The 19,817-nt window shown below is 37.4% G+C and overlaps 1 protein-coding gene across 1 annotated transcript in view; it reads right to left on the reverse strand.

The window, feature by feature from the left end:
* The window catches only part of LOC142322151 (S-methyl-5'-thioadenosine phosphorylase-like), a 49,551-nt gene that overhangs the window by 29,085 nt on the left and 649 nt on the right, over positions 1-19,817 (reverse strand). Inside the window, exons 2-3 of the mRNA XM_075360895.1 lie at positions 17,318-17,463; positions 1,577-1,744 (exon numbers count right to left, since the gene is read on the reverse strand). Coding sequence (XP_075217010.1) covers positions 1,577-1,744; positions 17,318-17,463 — 314 coding nt within the window. The remainder of the gene's footprint in view (positions 1-1,576; positions 1,745-17,317; positions 17,464-19,817) is intronic.

Consider the following 19,817-nt stretch of genomic DNA (forward strand, 5'->3'; position numbering starts at 1 on the left):
CCAGAAAAGAATGTATTTCAAACGCAATTAAGAAACAACAGTTACAGTTTTATGGACACATTAAAAAAAAAAATGGCAATTTAAAAAAAACTTTTTGAAATTGGCAATGATAGACTTACAAAACAAATTTTTGATAAAATGAAAAAAATAACAAAACAATTCTGTTATGGGTAAAAGAAGTTAAAAGAGAAATTGCAAAACTAAACATTACAGATGAAATGATTAATGATAAAGATTTTTTAAGTAAACATATACAAAATTACAAATGTTCTCCAGAAGAGTTGGCAGAAGTGGTCTGAAAGAATGTAAACAACTAGTCACAAAAAAAAAAATTGTGAGGCCAACATATTACTGAAACATCCAAAAAGAAGAAATTTAATAAGCGACTATTCTGTGTTGAATAATATAGCCTCTTAGGGGCTTATTCAAAAAATATTGTTGACCTACTGATAAAGATTTTAAAGATGATTGCTTTGTCTTAAGAATTCTTGGTGGATATGAATGGAAAATTTGATAACAAAATATGTTTCTGCAAAATCTGTTCACTTAAACATACAACTTGGTTTGTGCCACACAATTTTTATTTTTTCCTTGTGAGATAGAATCAAAAAGAAAAACTTTTTGGATCAATAAAGTTAAAAAGAAAACATTGGAGGCCTTGAACTACATCAATATTGAAGATTTCTAGAACAGAAGGAAAAACATTGCAAGAGTTTATAAGATGAAACGGCAAAAACATGAGATTATAGAAGTTGCATGAAACCTAAAAAAAAAAAAAAAAAAAAATACATAAAATAAAAATTTCTTATTTATGGATCGTCATTATACTTGTAACTACCAAGCTAAACCATAAGTGAGACAAGTGCAATATGTCTGTAAATATCAGAGGCTAACTATACAACATGATGTAAATCAGAATAAAAACTACTTTATTTCAACAGCAATCAATAATTGTACAACATGGATTTCAAACATATAATACTGTAATAAAATTGACAAATATAAATTTTATTATCAGAAAAAAAGTATGTGTTGAATAAGTATAGATTTAATAATTTAACTAAGAAATTACTCCAACCTCTTTTTTCATCATAATTAAATATGAGTATATATTTAAGCAATTTCATTTAATGATACTTAAAAGAAAATAACCTTACTTGCTAATCAAAAGTAAGTATGTTATCTTAATGCTTGTTTTTATGTACATAATGGTTTAAGATAATCTTAAAAACTTAATAGATAAAAACATTTCTTAAATAAATTGTAATTTATTAAAACTAGTAATATGAAAGATCTCTTTTATTTTTATATATTTACTTACAATTAATTATGATAATAGCTTTTTTCAAATGAATTGTAACATATTTTGGTTTAATAAACTAATAGTATAACTTTATGTAGTGAAAAGGTACTATTTTCTACTAAGCAAAAACATAGATATCTAATTTTATATAACTATCTCTCTTACAGACATTTCATAGAAGCAAACATATTTTTGAGGGAATCTAAATGGCAATTAATATAAAAGGCAAAAATCAGCAAATTACAACCCTAAAACAATTTTTTTTTAACATACCTGTCAATAAATGAATTAAGAATAACAAAGTCTCCTGGACGAATTTCTTCTTTTAAAGAACCAGTAGCTGTTGAAACAATTACATGTGTACATCCAACACTTTTCAGTGCCCATATATTCGCTCTATAGTTAACATTAGATGGATTTATTGTATGTTGTCTTCCATGCCTGAAATGAATTTTAGTTATTTGAAATTAAATACAGTGGTCTGTAACCTGCTTTTAGTACATTAATAAATGATTACTGTGTACTCTGTATTAAGAGAGACTTTTCCCTAACATTTTTATTTAAAAGTAAAAAAAAAATGAACCATAAAAATGGTTTCAATGCTACATACGAGTCCAGACTAGGGTGTTACCAAGCATTAGGACTTGACATTGTTATCTCTAGCTTGGATATCAAGACCCTACATGAATTGGTGCAGACTATCACCGAAATCAAGTGGGAAATTAAGGAAAGCAGCAGGCACCTACACAAAGCAGCTGATGACCGCTTCCCATTCAAGGAATCAAAATGTGTTGTCAGATGAAAAAAAATTGCAGAAGCTGCTACCAAGACATCAAGAAAGAGCAGGGGAGCTTAATCCCCTTATTTCATAGGGGGTGGCAGATGACAAGGTTGTGAGCCTTGTCTGTAAAAGCTGGCTGGCATCTGCTTTGAAAACAGCTTATGAAGCAATCCATTTGCAACTATCATGAGGTCGACACAGTTACATCAGTCACATTGACCTGGTGACCGTATGAAAGCATTTACATGCAAAAGGCCTTCACCAGGAAGGGTAAGGGCCTTAACCCACCAGGTTGGTCTAATTGTGAACTCATCATTGCAAATCAGCTGATTTGGAAGTTCAGAGTTCTAAGGTTCAAATCCTAGTAAAGGCAGTTACATTTATACGCATTTGAATGCTATATCGTGGATATCGGATTCTTTGATGACTGGGCTTCAATTAACCACACATCTCAGAATTGGTCAAACTGAGATTGTTCAAGACTACACTTCATTTACATTCATATATATCATTCTCATTCATCCTTTGAAGCAATATCTTACGGTGTTTCGCGAATACTGAAAGGTATCCTCTTTCTTTTCTGTATGAACAGAAAAGAGAGAGGATCCCCTGGCTTCAGCCACTCACTGAGGGTGATTGGGTGAAACCCAGGTCACGACCTTCTAGAGAGACCTGCCGCTGGGTTTCTAGTAGGCGATGCAGTGGAGGTTACACTGCATCAGACCTTTGTGGTCTTTGGACTCCAAGGGGAGCACAGATACAGCTCTCCAAAATCATGGAAAAGTCAGTCATGGCCAGGCTTGGTGTCAGGGTCCATCCGACAAGATCGGGCTTTGTATTCGTTGCCTTGTAAATAACTGTAAAAAGGCGTTCGGACAAGAAGTTCGCGGTTTCTGTCAAGGGGCTCAACATAAACAGGCTCTACAAATCCAGAATGCCCGCCGTTCAAGACTGCTATTATTAAGTCAAGCGTGAAGTACTTCGCCGACCTTCTATGGTCAGTTAAACAGGAGATCCCCGATAAGTAGGCGAAAGATATCCGGTCCATAAGAAAGGGCAAGAACGTCGAAGAACAGCACCGCTTAAAACAACAATCAACGCTGCCGATATGATAAAGTAAAAGGTTGCGGGAGCTGATGTGACCTTCAGAGGGAGGGCCGAAAAGAAGTCTTTCGTCAACGTGAAGGACTTAGATGCCGAGATGTGCAAGAGGACGTCTCGTGTGCCCTTGGAATAAAACATAGGTTTCTATTATGTCCCTTAAGCCGGCTTTTGGCAGTAACCAGACGGCGGTGCTGCAAGTGGATCAAGTTATGGGCAGGATCCAAATCGGCCGGGTCAGCTGTCCTGTCGCCAGACGAAAGAAGAATCCCAAATTTTTTCCGTATTGGGATACGGGGCATCTTGCCTCATAAGTGCAAGGGTTCTGACCTCTTGACGCTTTGTTTCAAATAAAAAAAGGAGCCGGAGGGTCTACAACTTTGCAGCAGAGGTCGCAAGATGGGAAAAAACTGACTTCATGCTTTGCAGCGAACCAAATATGACAGTGGCCGCTGAAAGGAAGTGGGACTGCGATGCTGTCTGCTGTCAGCAGCGCCGCCGTTATCGAGGACCATGGTGCATTGTCTGGGTAATTCGCTACGGCAGTGGCCCAGGCTATGCATGGCTAGATATTTCGACAACCGAGCTGTCAGGCAGGCCGCCATGGGAGACGGGCCTATTGGTGTACTGCCGAGGTCGATAGGCTAAGACTATCTTGTATGAACGCCAGGCGAACACTACAGAGCCAATAGGAGGGATGATATCGAATTTTGTACCAATTGACGGGATGACATTCAAAAGTACTAGGCAGGATCTGAAGAACGAGATCTCCAGGACCATACGGCAGAAGTGGAGGGAACACTGAGACCCTCAAAAAGGATACCTGGGGAGATGGCTACAAAACTGTTACCAAAAAATTTGGTAGGCGTCTTTTCGTCCTCGACAGGGCTACTCTATTGAGTTGCGCGGAGGCTCTCTTACCTCGATGCGGCAAAACGAACCGCGTGGAAACAGCTGCTATCCCACTTGTCAGCAAAGAGGATTTCGTGGTAGCCAGTTGCAATATCAAGCAGAGTAAGTGACCTTGTTTCATAGGCGTGACAGGGAGACTGTCCAACTTGTTGTAAAACAACAAGCGTGGAGCATGGTTGATGCTTTCAACTATGGCGTCACCCCGAAATGGTTCTCAGACTTCTGAGTAATTACCTGAGTAAGCTTTTCTGAGAGGGTACTTTTAACAACCACGAGCTGGAAGCAACTGGCGGTCTTAAGAGACCCCTAGAGGGCTTTCGTAAGGGCAAGGCAACTGTAGATACCATAGTCAGGACCAACGTCCGAGAGTCAGATTGGGCTCAAGATATACGCGTTTGATTCCGGCGGTGATCCTGTTTGAAGTAAAAAACGCGTTTAACAGTGTAACGTGGGGCACGATATTCCGGGCACTGAAGAGTAATGCCCGTCCTTATCTGAGGATAAACCAGCGTTACGTTTCCGAAAGACTGGCGACGGGTATATCCGCTGAGGGAGAGGTACGAATGAGGAGTTACGGTGTTCTGCAGGGTTTAGTGTTGGACCAATATTGTGAAACATCGCGTATGATGAAGTCCTGTCCGTCGTGCTTCCCGTTGGGAAGTCCTTGCCGGGTTCACCGATGACTTAGCATTGGCACTCATGGTAACGGCGAAGTCGGAACGGGTGGAGATGGACAATGGAAACGAGGCGATAAACATAATTGTTTCGCGCCTACAGGAGACCGGGCTTCAGTTTTCGCTAGAGAAGACTCAATTGGTCGTAGCCTCGGCTAGGGGTAAGCTGACCCCGATTTTAGGAAGAGTCGGTACGACTGTAGTCCATCCTACACCTGCTGTGATGGATTTACTGAAATTTCTTCCGCCACCATCCCATTCAGTCGCCCTAAAGCATGAAACTGAATGTCCACGCCTCGAAGGGCTACTATAACTTGTAAGTTTAAGCGACCTAGTATCTAATAACTCCTGGAGCTAACCAAATTGCGTGAACGATATAGGCACGGTCTATTACACCAACTGCTTTTGTGTCCAGCCGTTCACATTGCTTTGTATGGCATTTCTCCCACCACCACCCCATTCGGTCGCCCTAAAGCATAAGCCCGAATGTCCGTACCACAAACGGCTACTGTGCCTCAAAACGGTTTTGCGACCAATACCCTAATTAGCTCCTACAGCTTACCTAACTGAGTGAGCGGAATAAGCGTGGTGTCCTACACCAATCGTTTGCGCGTCCTACCGCTCACTTGTCATATATTACTAAAATACGTAGGCGCTCCCCGTATACATGCTAGAATATATTACTTGTCATTAAACTAAAATTTATTCCGTCAAGGACAGAAATTTGCTGCCACGTCTAAGTAGCTGATTGTCAGCAAGTACCTGTCCACCATATTATAGCGCTTGGAGCTATATTTCACCGATGGCCAGTTGTTTCTAGAGGGACCTTCAAACAGCAAGCGGTAGGAGTCTTATATCCCTTAAAATATTGATGCTGGTTGAACAAAGCAGCGGCATCAAGGAACTCCCACACGGTCCGACAATGCGGCTCACCCCACGTTGACTCGCCGCTTATAAGTGGCCAATTTTCCCCTTGACCTATAAGTTTCAGGGTGGCCTGAGTTCTGGCCCCCCAAGAGCTGCGCAGTCGAACATCATGTGTTCGTTCGACTGGACCTCCCCGTAGACGCACAGCTAATCAGCTGCCAGGTGGAACCAAACAAATATTGGTTCAAATTCGCGTTGTTGTGGAGCACTTGGGCTCCCGTTGCCCTTAAAATCGAGCTAGAGGCGTACCATCCCCTCAAGTCCTGTATAAATCTATTCAAGGATCTACCCTTACTTGTGGCGTGTAAAGTGGGCCTTCCATCGCGAGGCTGTAAAGCTTCCTCCGTCGACGGGAGATGGGCAACTGTTCGAAATTTAGAACCAGTGCATTGCGATCAATGTATTGCTTCTTAACCTTCTCCTCCATTCGTTTAATAGTTTTGTCGTTTAAAAGTTCGCAACCTGGTCAACCTGCCCGAGAGCCTTCACACAACTGTATCAAGGACCCTCTTGTTGCCCTGGAGGCTTTCACACTTTAAAGCCAGCTCAGCAACCATCAAACTACACTCGGACAGGAAAGAGAGTCGACTAACTGTCGAGCTTCCTTCTTTGAGGAGAATCTAGTCCATGAGGACCGCATCTCTTCGATCCTCCCCAAACCATCAATCCCAGAGCCAGACCTCCCTATAGAAGACTTCGGCCATAAAAGCTCCTCCTCAGGGCTAACCACCACATCACTGTTCTTCACCACCTTCGACTTCGTAAGGAGGCGCCCTCTACAGCCTCGTTCTCCCTGCACGGTTCCAACTACCGTTTTCCCGCATAGCGCGACGCAGAGGTTTCGGCAGGATTTTTAATGCAATCCGCCGGTGCACAAGGACACTTCACTACCCTCGCAGAGACCTCAGAGACCTACTTTGCAGAGGATCGGGTTCTCGGCGGAGACCTGCCAATTAACTTTCTCGGCTGGAAGGGGGTCACCGGCTACCAGGTCCTTGGCCAAACCGACCAAGTCGCCAACCTCCACGGATTGTTCCATAGCAGCTTTAAATGAAATATTACCAACTGAAACGCTAGGCACTACGTTTTCAGCCGGAATGAAATTATCACCTATCTCAAGACCTGATGGTCGTCCACAATCTCTTTCTCGAGCAAAGCCGTCCGTTCTTACACAACCCGCTCGAAAGTCAAAAGCTAAAAGCTCCAAGTCAGACCACCGGCGGGTCGGAGCGAATCGCTTACTGAACCTGCCAGAGGATCTAGAAAAATTCTTTGGCCTCACGAACCTATGAAATGGGGACACGATTTAACAAAGAAAACGTCCTTACTTAGCCGACAGTGGCACTACGTGGCTGTAGCCCAAACTCCACAGCAGTGCAGGTTGACTGACAGCCACTGATCGTTGTCAGTCCCGACGGGCTCCCGCCGGTGGGGGTGGCCGCTCGCTGCCGGGGTATGGTAGCCCGTGCGACCGGGGGCGTGGCTTTCCTCCGCCGGTGGTGGTCCTGGTTGTGACTTGGTAATACCGCGCGAGTCTTCATGATGGGAACGGGTGGGAGTGTGCGGGGTTTGTTCCCGGCTCCTGCGCGGACCGGAATGAGGTTGTTTCCCTTGTAAGGTGACTTAAATTTACTCAACTTGTTTGGGTGTACGTCTGAAATTTCTATGTTGTGTAAAACATAATTTTGACTGGTATGAGTGAGCACTGATTTAACTCTCAACTTGTTCGTTTTCTGAGGCATACACAGTCACGAACAGTGCTGTCAAATCTGGACTAGGCGCAGAGTTCGAGCTTCCGTGGTTTCGGCCAGTTGGTTTGAGGGAATCATGTTAGGTTGGATGTGAAGATGTCCGTTTGAGGTCAATGTGAAAGCAAAATTTGATTTGTATTTACTGATGCTAATGTCTGCCGAGGCACTTACATCGGTGGCATCTCGACCGAGGCCTGGCTGATAACTGTGAGGTGTAATCAGTTTAGAGGGTCTAACGACGACCTCCGGTAAAGCCCCTCAATGCTCGGAACGGAGGTGGTGGTGTGACGACTGGTAACATCACGAGGTGTGTCTTCCCCATACGGGGTTAGGATGCTCATTAAAAAACAGACGCAACTCCCCAAAAATATTTAATATCCACCGAATGGCAGGTTCTAGGCTCAGAAAACGAGTTTTACCGTGCGATATGAGTTTTTTTGTATTCTACATCAACACTTTCACAAATTCTTTCAACTTGGTGCTTCGAATCGTACGTATATAAAATATTTAAAAATTTTTACTGTCACAGTCTCAATATAAATTGGCAATAAGTCAGTGGCCTGCTGAATACCACTGTGCAGGATACGTGTGTTACACCCAACACCTATGAGTGATCGATTTAGGTCTGCATCAATTTTACTAAACACACTGTTTTGCACATGTTTCTGGACTCCCCCAAAATTTGGGCTTGTATTATCTGCAGACAGGCAAATTACGTTTTTAGCAATCCGTATTTTTTTAACTAATCTGTTATATAGTTTCTTTAATACTTTTGATGTTTCAGCAGGAATTTCTTGAAAGTGAATCATCTTTGTTTTTTCTTCAACACCTTGTACTGGTATATAGAATCGAGCAATAACTTTAAGTCTTTCCTATCAGATACGTCAAAAATTATCGCCGAAAAATTAGTTTCGCCCAGCTGTTTCAATACGGATTCAAAAACAAATGGTCCATGACGTGAATAGCAACCGAGATTTAACCTCCTTTGAAATTTTGATACAACTTTTTAATAAATTTAGAAGTGTAGTTGGACGAATTAAAGCTCAAATCACGAATTACACAATGAAAGGAAAACATGCTTCCTTGCAAGTTAGAACAATCAGGCTCTTGTTTTTCAAAAAAATATTGCTATTGTAGGTGTTTGTTGCTTTATACATAGGTTTTGTGCTTTTCTGTTTTAATATGGGCTTCCACACCTCCACAGCCTTTATTTACTACAGAAAAAGGTGCATTGCAAATTTCACAGAACACTCTGAATTTGGAAGTGATCTCTTTTTAAAAAGAAGATTCAGTCTGTAATCTCTCAGAAAATTTGTGAGAAATACCTCACAAATATTTTATTTGCCAAAATATCTCCATTTTGGCATATTAAATATTATTAACAATCAGTAATAACGGTAAAATTAATATGTTAAGCTTACTGATTATATTGTTTAAACTATTTCTGATATATTTACACTTTTCTTGCCAAATATTGTCCACTTTCAGAAGTAGTCATAATGGATGAATAACAATGCACAATTCTCTCTGACAGCAATTCACAAACCAAATTAAATTACTAAGATAACATGAGAAGCCAGCACCATTGTTGGATACAACACCACGCCCATTCAGTGAAAACTCACACTTGAGGTGATGAAACAGACTTTGAAAGGGCTGTTTTAAATAAATTGTTCATTTCACTAGAATGACTCACCAGCGAAGGATGTAAGTCCGCACACTGCAATAGGCAGGAGGGTATTGCACCCTCCGACATCCTTGCATTCCGTTCCGTTTCTGTCACTGCAAATGACACTGAAAAGCTGACCAGACATTGCTTTGCACTGTTTTTCATTCATATTTGTGGTTTTTGTAATTTAAGTTTCATGATATAGGGATATTTCTAAATTCTGGACAATACCTAAAAACCCAGATGGTCTGGGCAAAACAAACTTATGGCAGTAGTATGAGACCACATGGTACCTGTAAAAGGTTTCTCCTCCTCAGACAAAAAAGAAAAGAAAAAAGGATGGTTTATATTAATAAATTAAAAATGAAATGCAACAGTACTGAGGAATAAAATGAATTTTAAAGATTAATTCCAGTAAAATATATATCATTTTAGATTTAAATAAAATGTGCAACTTAGAAATTTTGAAGATTTAATACATTAAATTCTGAAAGTTATAACAAACTGCAATTTTTCTCATTACTATTATTTTTCAGTAGAATAATATATGCTGAGTCTTATTTATTTACATACTACTTTGGGAAAACTGAGAAAAAATAAATGGATGAAGTAAAAAAAATAAAACCTGTGGCGAGTAAATATCAGTAGCTATGTTTAAAATTCAGATTTACGAGTATGTAAATAAAAACTAAGTTTGAAAATTTAGAAATTTACTCTAGAAAGTTAATTAAATTAACTATCAAAATAAGTTAATTTTGAATTTATATTTTTTGTTATTTTATCATTAAAAATAAAATACAACTAATATGAGAAAGCAAAGATTTGGTTGAAAAAGATTCATACAGTTGATAAATAGATGATACGCTAAAATTCAGTTTGCTTTGATGCAGTTTTAAATTAAGTAACATTTTGTTGAAGATTGGAAGGAAATTTTGGTTTTTAGTTGGATTTTAATAATCGGATGATAAAACTATTCAATTTTTATTTAGTTTATTTCTATGTCTGTATTGAGAACAAATCATTTACAGAATAAAAAAAAATAATTATGCGGGTATTGATAGCAAAATAAGGATACTGATACCATGCCTGAAAAATTCCATGCAAGATTTTCTAACATTTCATTATTGACCTGTCAACATTTGTGGTGACAAATTACCATATCATTTTATGTTCAATACCTGAGCAAAAAATGTTAAATTACTGTAAGCTAGAGATGTTCATAATCAGGTGGACCTAGATTATAGTTACACTTTAAAAAACATACAACTTATTACAGAGACATTAGTAAAAGCTCTCAAATAAAACAGAAAGGCTTCAATTTGGCTGCAAAAATCCACAACAAATTTATGAAAGATGTTATTGGAATTGAATATTATGGGTTAACAGACAAGACTACTTCATGAATTTCTTGAAGATGATTTGACAAAAGAATGAAATATGTGAGGAATTTATTATTTGTAGAGAGAAGATCCTAATCTCTTTGATTTGACAAAGCATGCTTTAAAACTGATTGGCCTAATAAAGCATCATAATTAAGTTTATTGATGAAAAGTTCTCACAAAATCGTAGAGAAGGTATACCTGGAGTTCATGTTTTGTATGGTACAAAATTAGAGAAATCTTGGGACCTTATTCCTTTGATAGAACTGCAACAGGTGATTGTATTTCAAGATATTACCAGATAGTGTTATTCTCAAGCAATAAAAAATACTGATTCACATCAGCCAACTCTATATTTGGCAGCAAGATGGGTCACTAAATTAATTATTTGGAGATTACCTCAATCAAACTTTTCCAAAATGTATAACATCTAGGAATAATCAAATGGCCACCACATTCATGGGATTTGACACCTACTAATTTTTGTTATAGAAAATTATTTAAGGATGGTATTTTCTTAAAATTGAAAGATCTGAACCCCATTAAGCTGCTGATTGAAAACTTGTTTAACTTTAAAAACTGGGACAAAATTTTATAGAGAAAAAAAGGGAAAATTCAGTGGTTAAGTGATGCCATAAGTATAAGATTATAAGGGTGGAAGGGTAGCACTTTTTCAGTATTTTTTACGGTAAATTAAAAAAAAAAAATATTTAACTACATTTATTAAGCATTTGGGAAAACTAACTTTTAGCCCAACTCGTAAATGTAACTAATAACCAAAAATAAACTACTGTTTTGGTAATTATTCCAAGATGATTAACCAAACAAAACAATATAACTTCTTTCAAATGAAAAAAAATATTTAATTTTAATTATCATTAAATGTAATCCAACCTAGGTTTGTTTCTTGTAATAATTAAACTTGTGAATTAAATCAATGTTTTTCAATTCTTCTATCTTTTGAAAAATTTGATTCTTCTTTTTGAATTGTACATAACTGAAAAGAATATAATTTTTTTTAGATAAGTAAATATAATTGTGGAATGAAACACATAGTAAACATACAGGAATTAATAATACACAAATTTATTAACATTTGGGTTGAATGCATGAAATAGATAGGATCTAAATAGGCATATACTTCTAACAATGTCTAAGTTAAAACACGGGTTTCTTTTGTTATGTTTTAGGATGTGGCTTTGAATATATCGCATAATATAAATATTATCATGTAGAAAATAAAACAGACTGAATAAATGAGATAAACAATCTTTTATATAAGAAAAAACTTAACGATAAAATAATGTAAATGATTTTTTTTTGAGGCCACATTGGACCATTTAGTCAATCAATTTTCAGTGTTCTTCGAAGAGTGCACTACCATAACCTTCTGGTTCTGCCAGTACTTTTTAAGACGATCTGATCTTTGTTTCTGTATTTCGTCTCTAACCTCCATTGTGCGTTTTTGGGTCTTTTCTGCAGAGAATCTGTATGCTTTGAGAGTGTTGTTTATTTCTGTCTTGGGAAAGTGTCCTCAATCCAATTTCTTCAAATTCCTTAATTTCTCTGACATATTATCCAATAGTTTTCTTTTCCAAATTGCTGAGAACCAGCTGTTTCAGAAATCAGCCTTCAAGCATTCTTAAGATATGGAAAAAATGAGAAATCCTCTTTTTCATAGTACTGATAAATGGGTTGATTTCTTTGTACATGGTTTCGTTAGTGGGAATTTGCCAGATCCCAAGTGGCTATTGTGGGGGACATGGACGACATTACTTTGGTTGTGGAGGCTGATACCCATAGGAAGGCCAAGGATAAAATACACGGGTCTTATCAGGCAGTGGCTGACTGGATGAGTGAAGTAGGATTAAGTATGGCCCCGGAGAAAACAGAAATAGTTGCAATCTAATGCTAAATGAAAACCAAAGATCTTAGTGGAGTTGGAGGGCAGGTGTGTGGGATCCAAACTCACAATTAAATATTTAAGTATATGGGTAGACGCATGGCTGCAGTTTCACACCCATGTCCTCGAGGCATGCGATCGGGCGGATAGGGCTGCGCCTCACTGCAGGCATCCTGCCTGTGGTGTGGTGGGCCCTGGCAGCAGAGAAGACTCTTGACTGGGGTTGCCTATGCTGTGGTTCTTTATGGGGTGAAAATGTGGATGTCTGTATGAAATACTGCTAGTATAGAGCAATTCTTGAGTCACTACACAGGAGATGCTATCTGCAGGTGGCGTGTGCTTATAGAACTACATACAGAGAGGTGCTCGAGGTCATCACGAGCATTTGGCCGATGGATCTTGTGATTGCATTACGGGTAAGAATGCGTGAGTCTGGTGGCTTGACCCGTGTGGATAGATAGATGGTAAAGGTGGCGACTGAGAAGGATATTTTGAGGACATGGCAGGAGAGGTGGGAACAGGGGATGAAGGGCAGGTGAACCCATAGGGTAATTTGTAATATTAGCAGATGGATTGCGAGACCCCCATTGTTGGATTTTTACCTCACTCAGATGCTGACAGGCCATGGGGACTTCAGGCATATTTATATTATTTTGGAGTAGGCTGGGTGGAACGAAAGAAATGGTGCAGCATTTTCTTCTGAGTGCCCCGCCTTGCTATAGAGAGAGGGGTGAAATGCTTGTACTCCTGGGTACAAAGGTTCTAATCACCTGAGTGGCTTAGTTTCACACCTTGTGGAACTTGTTAATGAGCTCAACACTTTGTACATAAATGGTATTTCTCCCCACCCACCTCACTCTCTCTCTATATATATATAAATGCAAAAGGCTTTTTTAAAGTCGATTTGGGTAATAAAAAGTTGCTCATCATTAATGTTTGATTTAGAACTTCATCTGTACAACTTCTGTAGGATCAAAACCCTCCTTGATATTTGTCTAGCTGAGGTTCCAGTGTGTTAAGTTTGTTTAGAATTATGCGGGAAAGAATTTTGTTGGTAAAATCCAATAGGGTTATCACTCTGCAGTTATTCAGATTTGTTTTGTCCCCTTTCTTAAAAAACCAGTGAATTGTTCTTATGGTTCAGAGTACTGGTAATTTTTTATTAATCCAAACCTTGACCACTTCAGACAATGAGTGCGCAGATGGTGTGGAATGGGTAATAAAAACCCATTGTTTTGGTCATTTTTGTTTAAACAGGTTCTGATGATCCTGTGTTCTGTTTTAATTAGTTGGTTAGTTTTAGCTTCATTTTTAATTTGAAAAATAGGTTCACAGGTATACATTGCCTCTGGGAGAGCGACTATTTTAAAGCGGCGAATTTTGGAATGTATTGAAAGGAATTTTTTATGGCAGGTCTGCCAGATTAAACCTTGTGCTTTTCTAATGTTGGAGATTTTGATTGCCAAGTGGATCTTTCTTTTAATTTGCAGTCAATTTCACCTAAATATTTAAATTGCTGACCTAATCTAATGTCATTCCCACTAATTTTGACTTCAGTTGTGTAGAGGGTCAGTGGCCATAATTTCTGTCTTTTTCACAAGGGATTCTTAATCCAACTTTTTGGGATATATTTTTAAGCTAGAAATTTGTGAGCAAACTTCATTCTTGTTCAAAGCTGGGAGGGCCAAATCGTTGGCAAATCCTAAGCAGTTTATTTGAATAACTTTCCTTCCTCTTCCAATTTTAATTTTCAGAGGATAACTATCCTGCCACATTTTCGTTATATAGTTGCGAGCAATTTTAAAAAGTAGAGGGGAGAGTCCACTATCCTGTCTTAGTCCAATATTAATGGTGAAGGGATCTGACATTTCTCCTCAAAATTTCATCTTGGATTGGGTGTTTGTTAACATCAGTTTGATAACTTTTGCTACTTTCAGGATCTTAAGTAGGGTTGGCCTGTGAATGCAATAATAGGCTTTTCTTAAGTCGATTTGGGTAATAAAAAGTTGCTTGTGGACAAGTTTGTAATTTTCAATCATTAATTTTTGATTTAGAACTTCATCTGTACACTTCTGTAGGGTCAAAACCCTCCTTGATATTTGTCTAGCTGAGGTTCCAGTGTGTTAAGTTTGTTTAGAATTATGCGGGAAAGAATTTTGTTGGTACAATCCAATAGGGTTATCCCTCTGCAGTTATTCAGATTTGTTTTGTCCCCTTTCTTAAAAAAAAACAGTGAATTGTTCCCATGGTTCAGAGTACTGGTAATTTTTCACTAATCCAAATCTTGACCACTTCAGGCAATGAGCACGCAGACAATGTGGCAAAAGAGTTGTTTTCAGCCTCCTTTTACCAGCTGTGTTGCTTCTAACAATCTTGTCTGTTTCTTGAAGAGGGTAGTTCAAGATGAATGGCAAAGTGAATGGGATGCCACCATGAACTTTGCCGAATTAAGAACACCGTGGAGCTCTTCATGCAAAAATAACCATCATGAGGTTATCTGCCATTTGTGAATAACACACACTAGGCTCACTCATGGAAATCTGATGATGCAAACAGATGCATCCCTTTGTGCTCACTGTGACTTGCCAACTAACAATGCACCACATCCTTTTGGATTGTATCTGTTACGCGGCATTACGTTGCAAATTTAAACTAGGGGCTAACAAGCAAACTATTCTAGGGGATAATGACACAAAGTTTTACAAATGATCTTATGTTTTACTATTCCTTAGGGCCATCAATTTTTATTCAAATATTTGAATTAATGTGTTTCAGCTATTTATGCCATTTGTCATAAAGTAAAAGTAGATGGTAATTTTATTATCTTTAGCATACGCTACAGCAGGTTTTTTCATTTTAAGATGGATTTTAATTGTTTTTGTTTTTAATTAATTTTTAACACTTAGTTTTTTAAAACAAATACATCATGTCCAAGCAATGATAACATGAAATTGTTTTTCGCCCTGAAAAACAAATCAACCAGGTGCCTGGGCAATTTAATGAGGGAGTTTTGGCTAATGTTTTTCCAAATTTCTGCAAGACCTGATCCTCCCTGCTGGCCTTATAAATGATTACTTTATAATAACCAAACTACACACATAAGCATAACCTGAAAAAATGTGGAAGTTATGCATAGTTTAAATCAATAGAAAATTATTTGAGGTCAATTGACATTGACCTTTTCTCACACACCCCGTATATACAGAGTGTGTGAGAAAAGTAATGAGATTGGTAACACTGTGAGCAATTTAGCAATGCCGTGTCTACCGGTCTGTGCTAGACCGGTTTGTTCATCCCTTCCACATGCTCAGTATGAGTTTCAACTCCGTTCAGCCAAGCCAGCACCATCAGTGAAGTTGTGTGTTATGAAAATGGAGCATCGGAATTTAGAGCAACGTTGTGCAATCAAGTTTTGTGTTAAACTTGGGGTATCCGCGAGTGTGACCTTTGAAAAGTTGAAACAGGCCTACGGGGATCATTGATTATCGAGGGCACAAGTTTTCAGCTGGCACAAATCATTTTTGGAAGGCCAAGAACACGTTGAAGATCAACCTCGATCAAGGAGAACTTCAACTTCAAAATCTGATGAAAACGTTGAGTGTGCAAGGGTTCTTGCAAGATCAGACCGTCATTTAACAATACGGATGATGAGTGAACAGTTAAATTTAAACGCTTTCACCGTACATCAAAGTTTGACAGATGATTTGGACATGTGAAAGGTTTGTGTGAAATTGGTGCCAAAAACCTCACAACGGAACAGAAGGACAATCGAAGAAGCGTGTGCATTGATCTTCTTGAGAGGATTGACAACGACCAAGAACTCTTCAGTCGTGTGATCACAGGTGATGAATCCGGAATGTTTAAGTACAATCCTGAAATAAAGCGGCACACTCCGTCATCTCCTCGACTGAAAAAATGTCGAATGTGCAAATCAAAGATCAAAACCGTGCTGATTTGCTTTTTTTACAGTAGGAGTATCGTGCATAAAGAATTTGTTCCTCTAGGACAAACTGTCAACCAAGTGTTTTACAAAGGTGTCCTTGAAAGGCTCAGGAAAAAAGTGATTTGTGTGAGACCAGACATTGCAGACAAGTGACTTCATTATGACAATGCCTTGTGTCATACAGCCATTTCCATCAGGGAATTTTTGACCTCAAAACGCATTCCTACGGTTCCTCAACCCCCTCCCTTATTCACTTGATTTCAGTCCTTGTGACTTTTTTCTTTTCCCAAAATTGAAAGATGTCTTAAAAGGACATCATTTTGGAACTCTGGAGAACATTTAAAAGACGGTGACCAACCAGTTAAAGCCTTCCAGCGCTGCTACCAGGAGTGGGAACAACGACTCCGCCAGTATATAGCTGCCCAAGGAAACTACTTTGAAGGGTATAACTTTATTGTTTGAAAAAAAAATAAAAACTTTGGTAAATAAAAAGCCAGTCTCATTATTTTTCTCACACACCACGTACATACCTTTGCATACACTACTAGCACCAAATATGAAACACAAAATCTCTTTGCCTGTTTTATCTTACATTAATTTCTCAACTGTTCAGTTCGTTAACCCATTATCTATTCCAAAGAGTAAGTTTATTTCAACTTTAAGTTCACCTTGAGGTTAGTTAAAACATCTTTTCCTGTCTTGCTTCTAAACAGGATTTAAAGCTGTGAATATAATCTCACAGCTATTACAACATTTATAAAATTCTACTTTGACACTTCTCAACCACACTAATAATTTTATTAATTTTTACTTCTTCTAATCCATTAGCTTTTCACAATATAATCAAAATGCTTAAATATAAATAGCTTATCAATATGCATAAATATAATCACATATTGGTATAAGAACACAAAAAAATTAAACTTCCAGTATTACATAAATTTAAAAAAAATTCTGAATAACTGATTACCTACCGAGCTAACAGCACACAATCCACACCACTAATTTTACCCTCAATAAGAACATCAGAAGGACTACCATACGGTGTATCAATCGTTAACTCTTTACTGTCTTTAAATATAGTAGGATTATTTAACCCTGATCCACCAATAATTCCAACCTGTAAATAAATAAAATGTACAAAACAATTTTAATACAATGTTGTTATAAAGTATACAGAAATGCAAAAAGTATAAATAATTTTGCATTGACTGGCTCAACTGTATGCTATAAACTAGCTTTCCTCTAGAAATTATTTATCCAAGAACAGGTTTCAACTTGCTTAAGGAAAATCCCTGACCATCTTCAGAATAGTTTATGGAAACATTAGCTAGATCTCCATTGTTAAGTAGGGTATGATTAGCTCATCTGCAGTAAGCACAAGCATAGCAGAGAATATAGTCAATAGACAATTCCAATAATGGCAGCACATCTACAAATTAAAAAAATAAAGTTGTTGGTTGGTATTCTTATTGCTTTTGCCACTACAGATATCTTAATATTTGTTTCTAAATCAATGGGTTCATTAGCTTATAAAAAAATATTTCACAGATCATGAGGCATTGTAGTAAGATACTTTGCATACCTCTCAGAAGATGTATGTGCTTCCATAACAAGTGCATATCTGCTGAGATCAAACAAATGAATGGTTCCTGAAAGAGGGGAGCAGCCTTTTAATAGTTGTTCAGGGCACAAACTTATTAACAGGTAGTACAACCTGAATAAGAATGCAATGTTTTCCATCAGCTAGGTCTCAAATACTGTATAGCTAAATGCAATTGAGATCTATTATTTTCCAGGACTTGTTTTCTTCAGTTTTATTTTTTTCTAGAAAAGGTACGAGTGCTTTCCTTCAAGTAAATTATTCTAGAATTAAATTAGTTCTCCAACGGGATCTCTAAATGAAATACAAGAGAAGGTGAAAAATGTATTAACTATGAATTGATCTAGTTCAATATTTTAGGGTTACATCTATTTTATCTCAGATTTTTGTTAAATTTTATGATAAGGTTCCTTACTTTCTATTAGGCAGAATTATACATGTTCATTGACTCTTTAAAAAATTTCCCGTTTTGAAGTGATGGCTATTATCATTCTTGAGAAGTGTTTCAGGAAAGGCAAGAGGAGGGTAACTTTCTATCCTAAAGCCCTACTTCTACAGACTACTGTAGATGCAGAAGATGTGCACTTCTGATGCACTCTTAATATACTGACATCATTAAACATTTCCAATTTGTCTTTTAACATTTGAGAGTTTGTACTTTCATGTTTACTCAATCAGTCTGGAATTTATCTCAAGTTTCCAACTAATGGGGATAATTCTGAGCAATTACTTGACTTACATTTTTTTTATACTTTAATATACTAGAGATATTATACTTTATATATATATATATATATATATATATATATATATATATATATATATATATATATATATATATATATAGAGTGAGAGAAAGAGAGAGAGATGCTTAGAATCAGGAAAACAGAAGATCTAAACATTACAAATAAGATTTGGATAGTGGGTGACCTTGCACAGGTCACCCACTATCAGGGCTGTGCTGCATTATCAGTAATCTAGTCAATTAATAATCAGATTTGTGAATTATTGTGATCTGTACTGATTCTAATCTGTTTTATGGAAAGAGGTTTTCGGGTTAAGGTTAGAGTTCTGTGGAAAGAGGAATAAAACATAAACTAACCTTAATAATCATCAGGGTTGGACTCTTGAGTCAGTCATCTTCAATGACTGACTCTTTGTAGTTATGTGATTATCTGTTGTACATATGTCTAACAGCATAGAACATATAATGTAGTCTCTCTCTCTAAGTAATGAGTATATTTCTGTTTAAAAATACATTGGACCAAGTGTTCTATGACACGGTTACAATTTATCTCTTACGTTCTCCAAAAAAATCTAACCTTAACCCTAACCTCTCTTCACAAAACAGAATTTGATAACTCACAGAACTGTTAGCTAATCAACTAGAGTACTAATAATGTGGCGTGGACCTAACCTTGAATGGATCACCTGCTTTCTGACATTTAGATCTTGTACTTTTCTGATCCTAAGCATATTTACTATGATATGGACAAGTATGATGGAATGAAGTTGATGATCAAGTAATTGCTTAGAATTACCGTTAATGTACAGCAGTGTGATTTTCATAGAACATTATTAAATATTTAATCTCATATTGTTTTAAATAAGTTTTTTTTTCATTTGTTGGTCCCTTGAAGAGCTTATATCTACAGAAAATAAATTACTTGCAATTTATTTTAATTATTCACATTTTCTGTACACCTCAATTAATCAGATTCAATACAAATGAGAAAGGATTATTAATTACAAAACTACTGGTCATAATAGGAGACTGAATACAGAAAGTAATGACAGTAAGACAGTTAATAAATTAAAGTTAATAGGGTTTCAAAATTATTTAAAAAATGTTGAACCTGTTACCAACAAAC

This window comes from Lycorma delicatula, chromosome 3 (genome assembly GCF_047948215.1).
Source record: "Lycorma delicatula isolate Av1 chromosome 3, ASM4794821v1, whole genome shotgun sequence".
Lineage (NCBI taxonomy): Eukaryota > Metazoa > Arthropoda > Insecta > Hemiptera > Fulgoridae > Lycorma > Lycorma delicatula.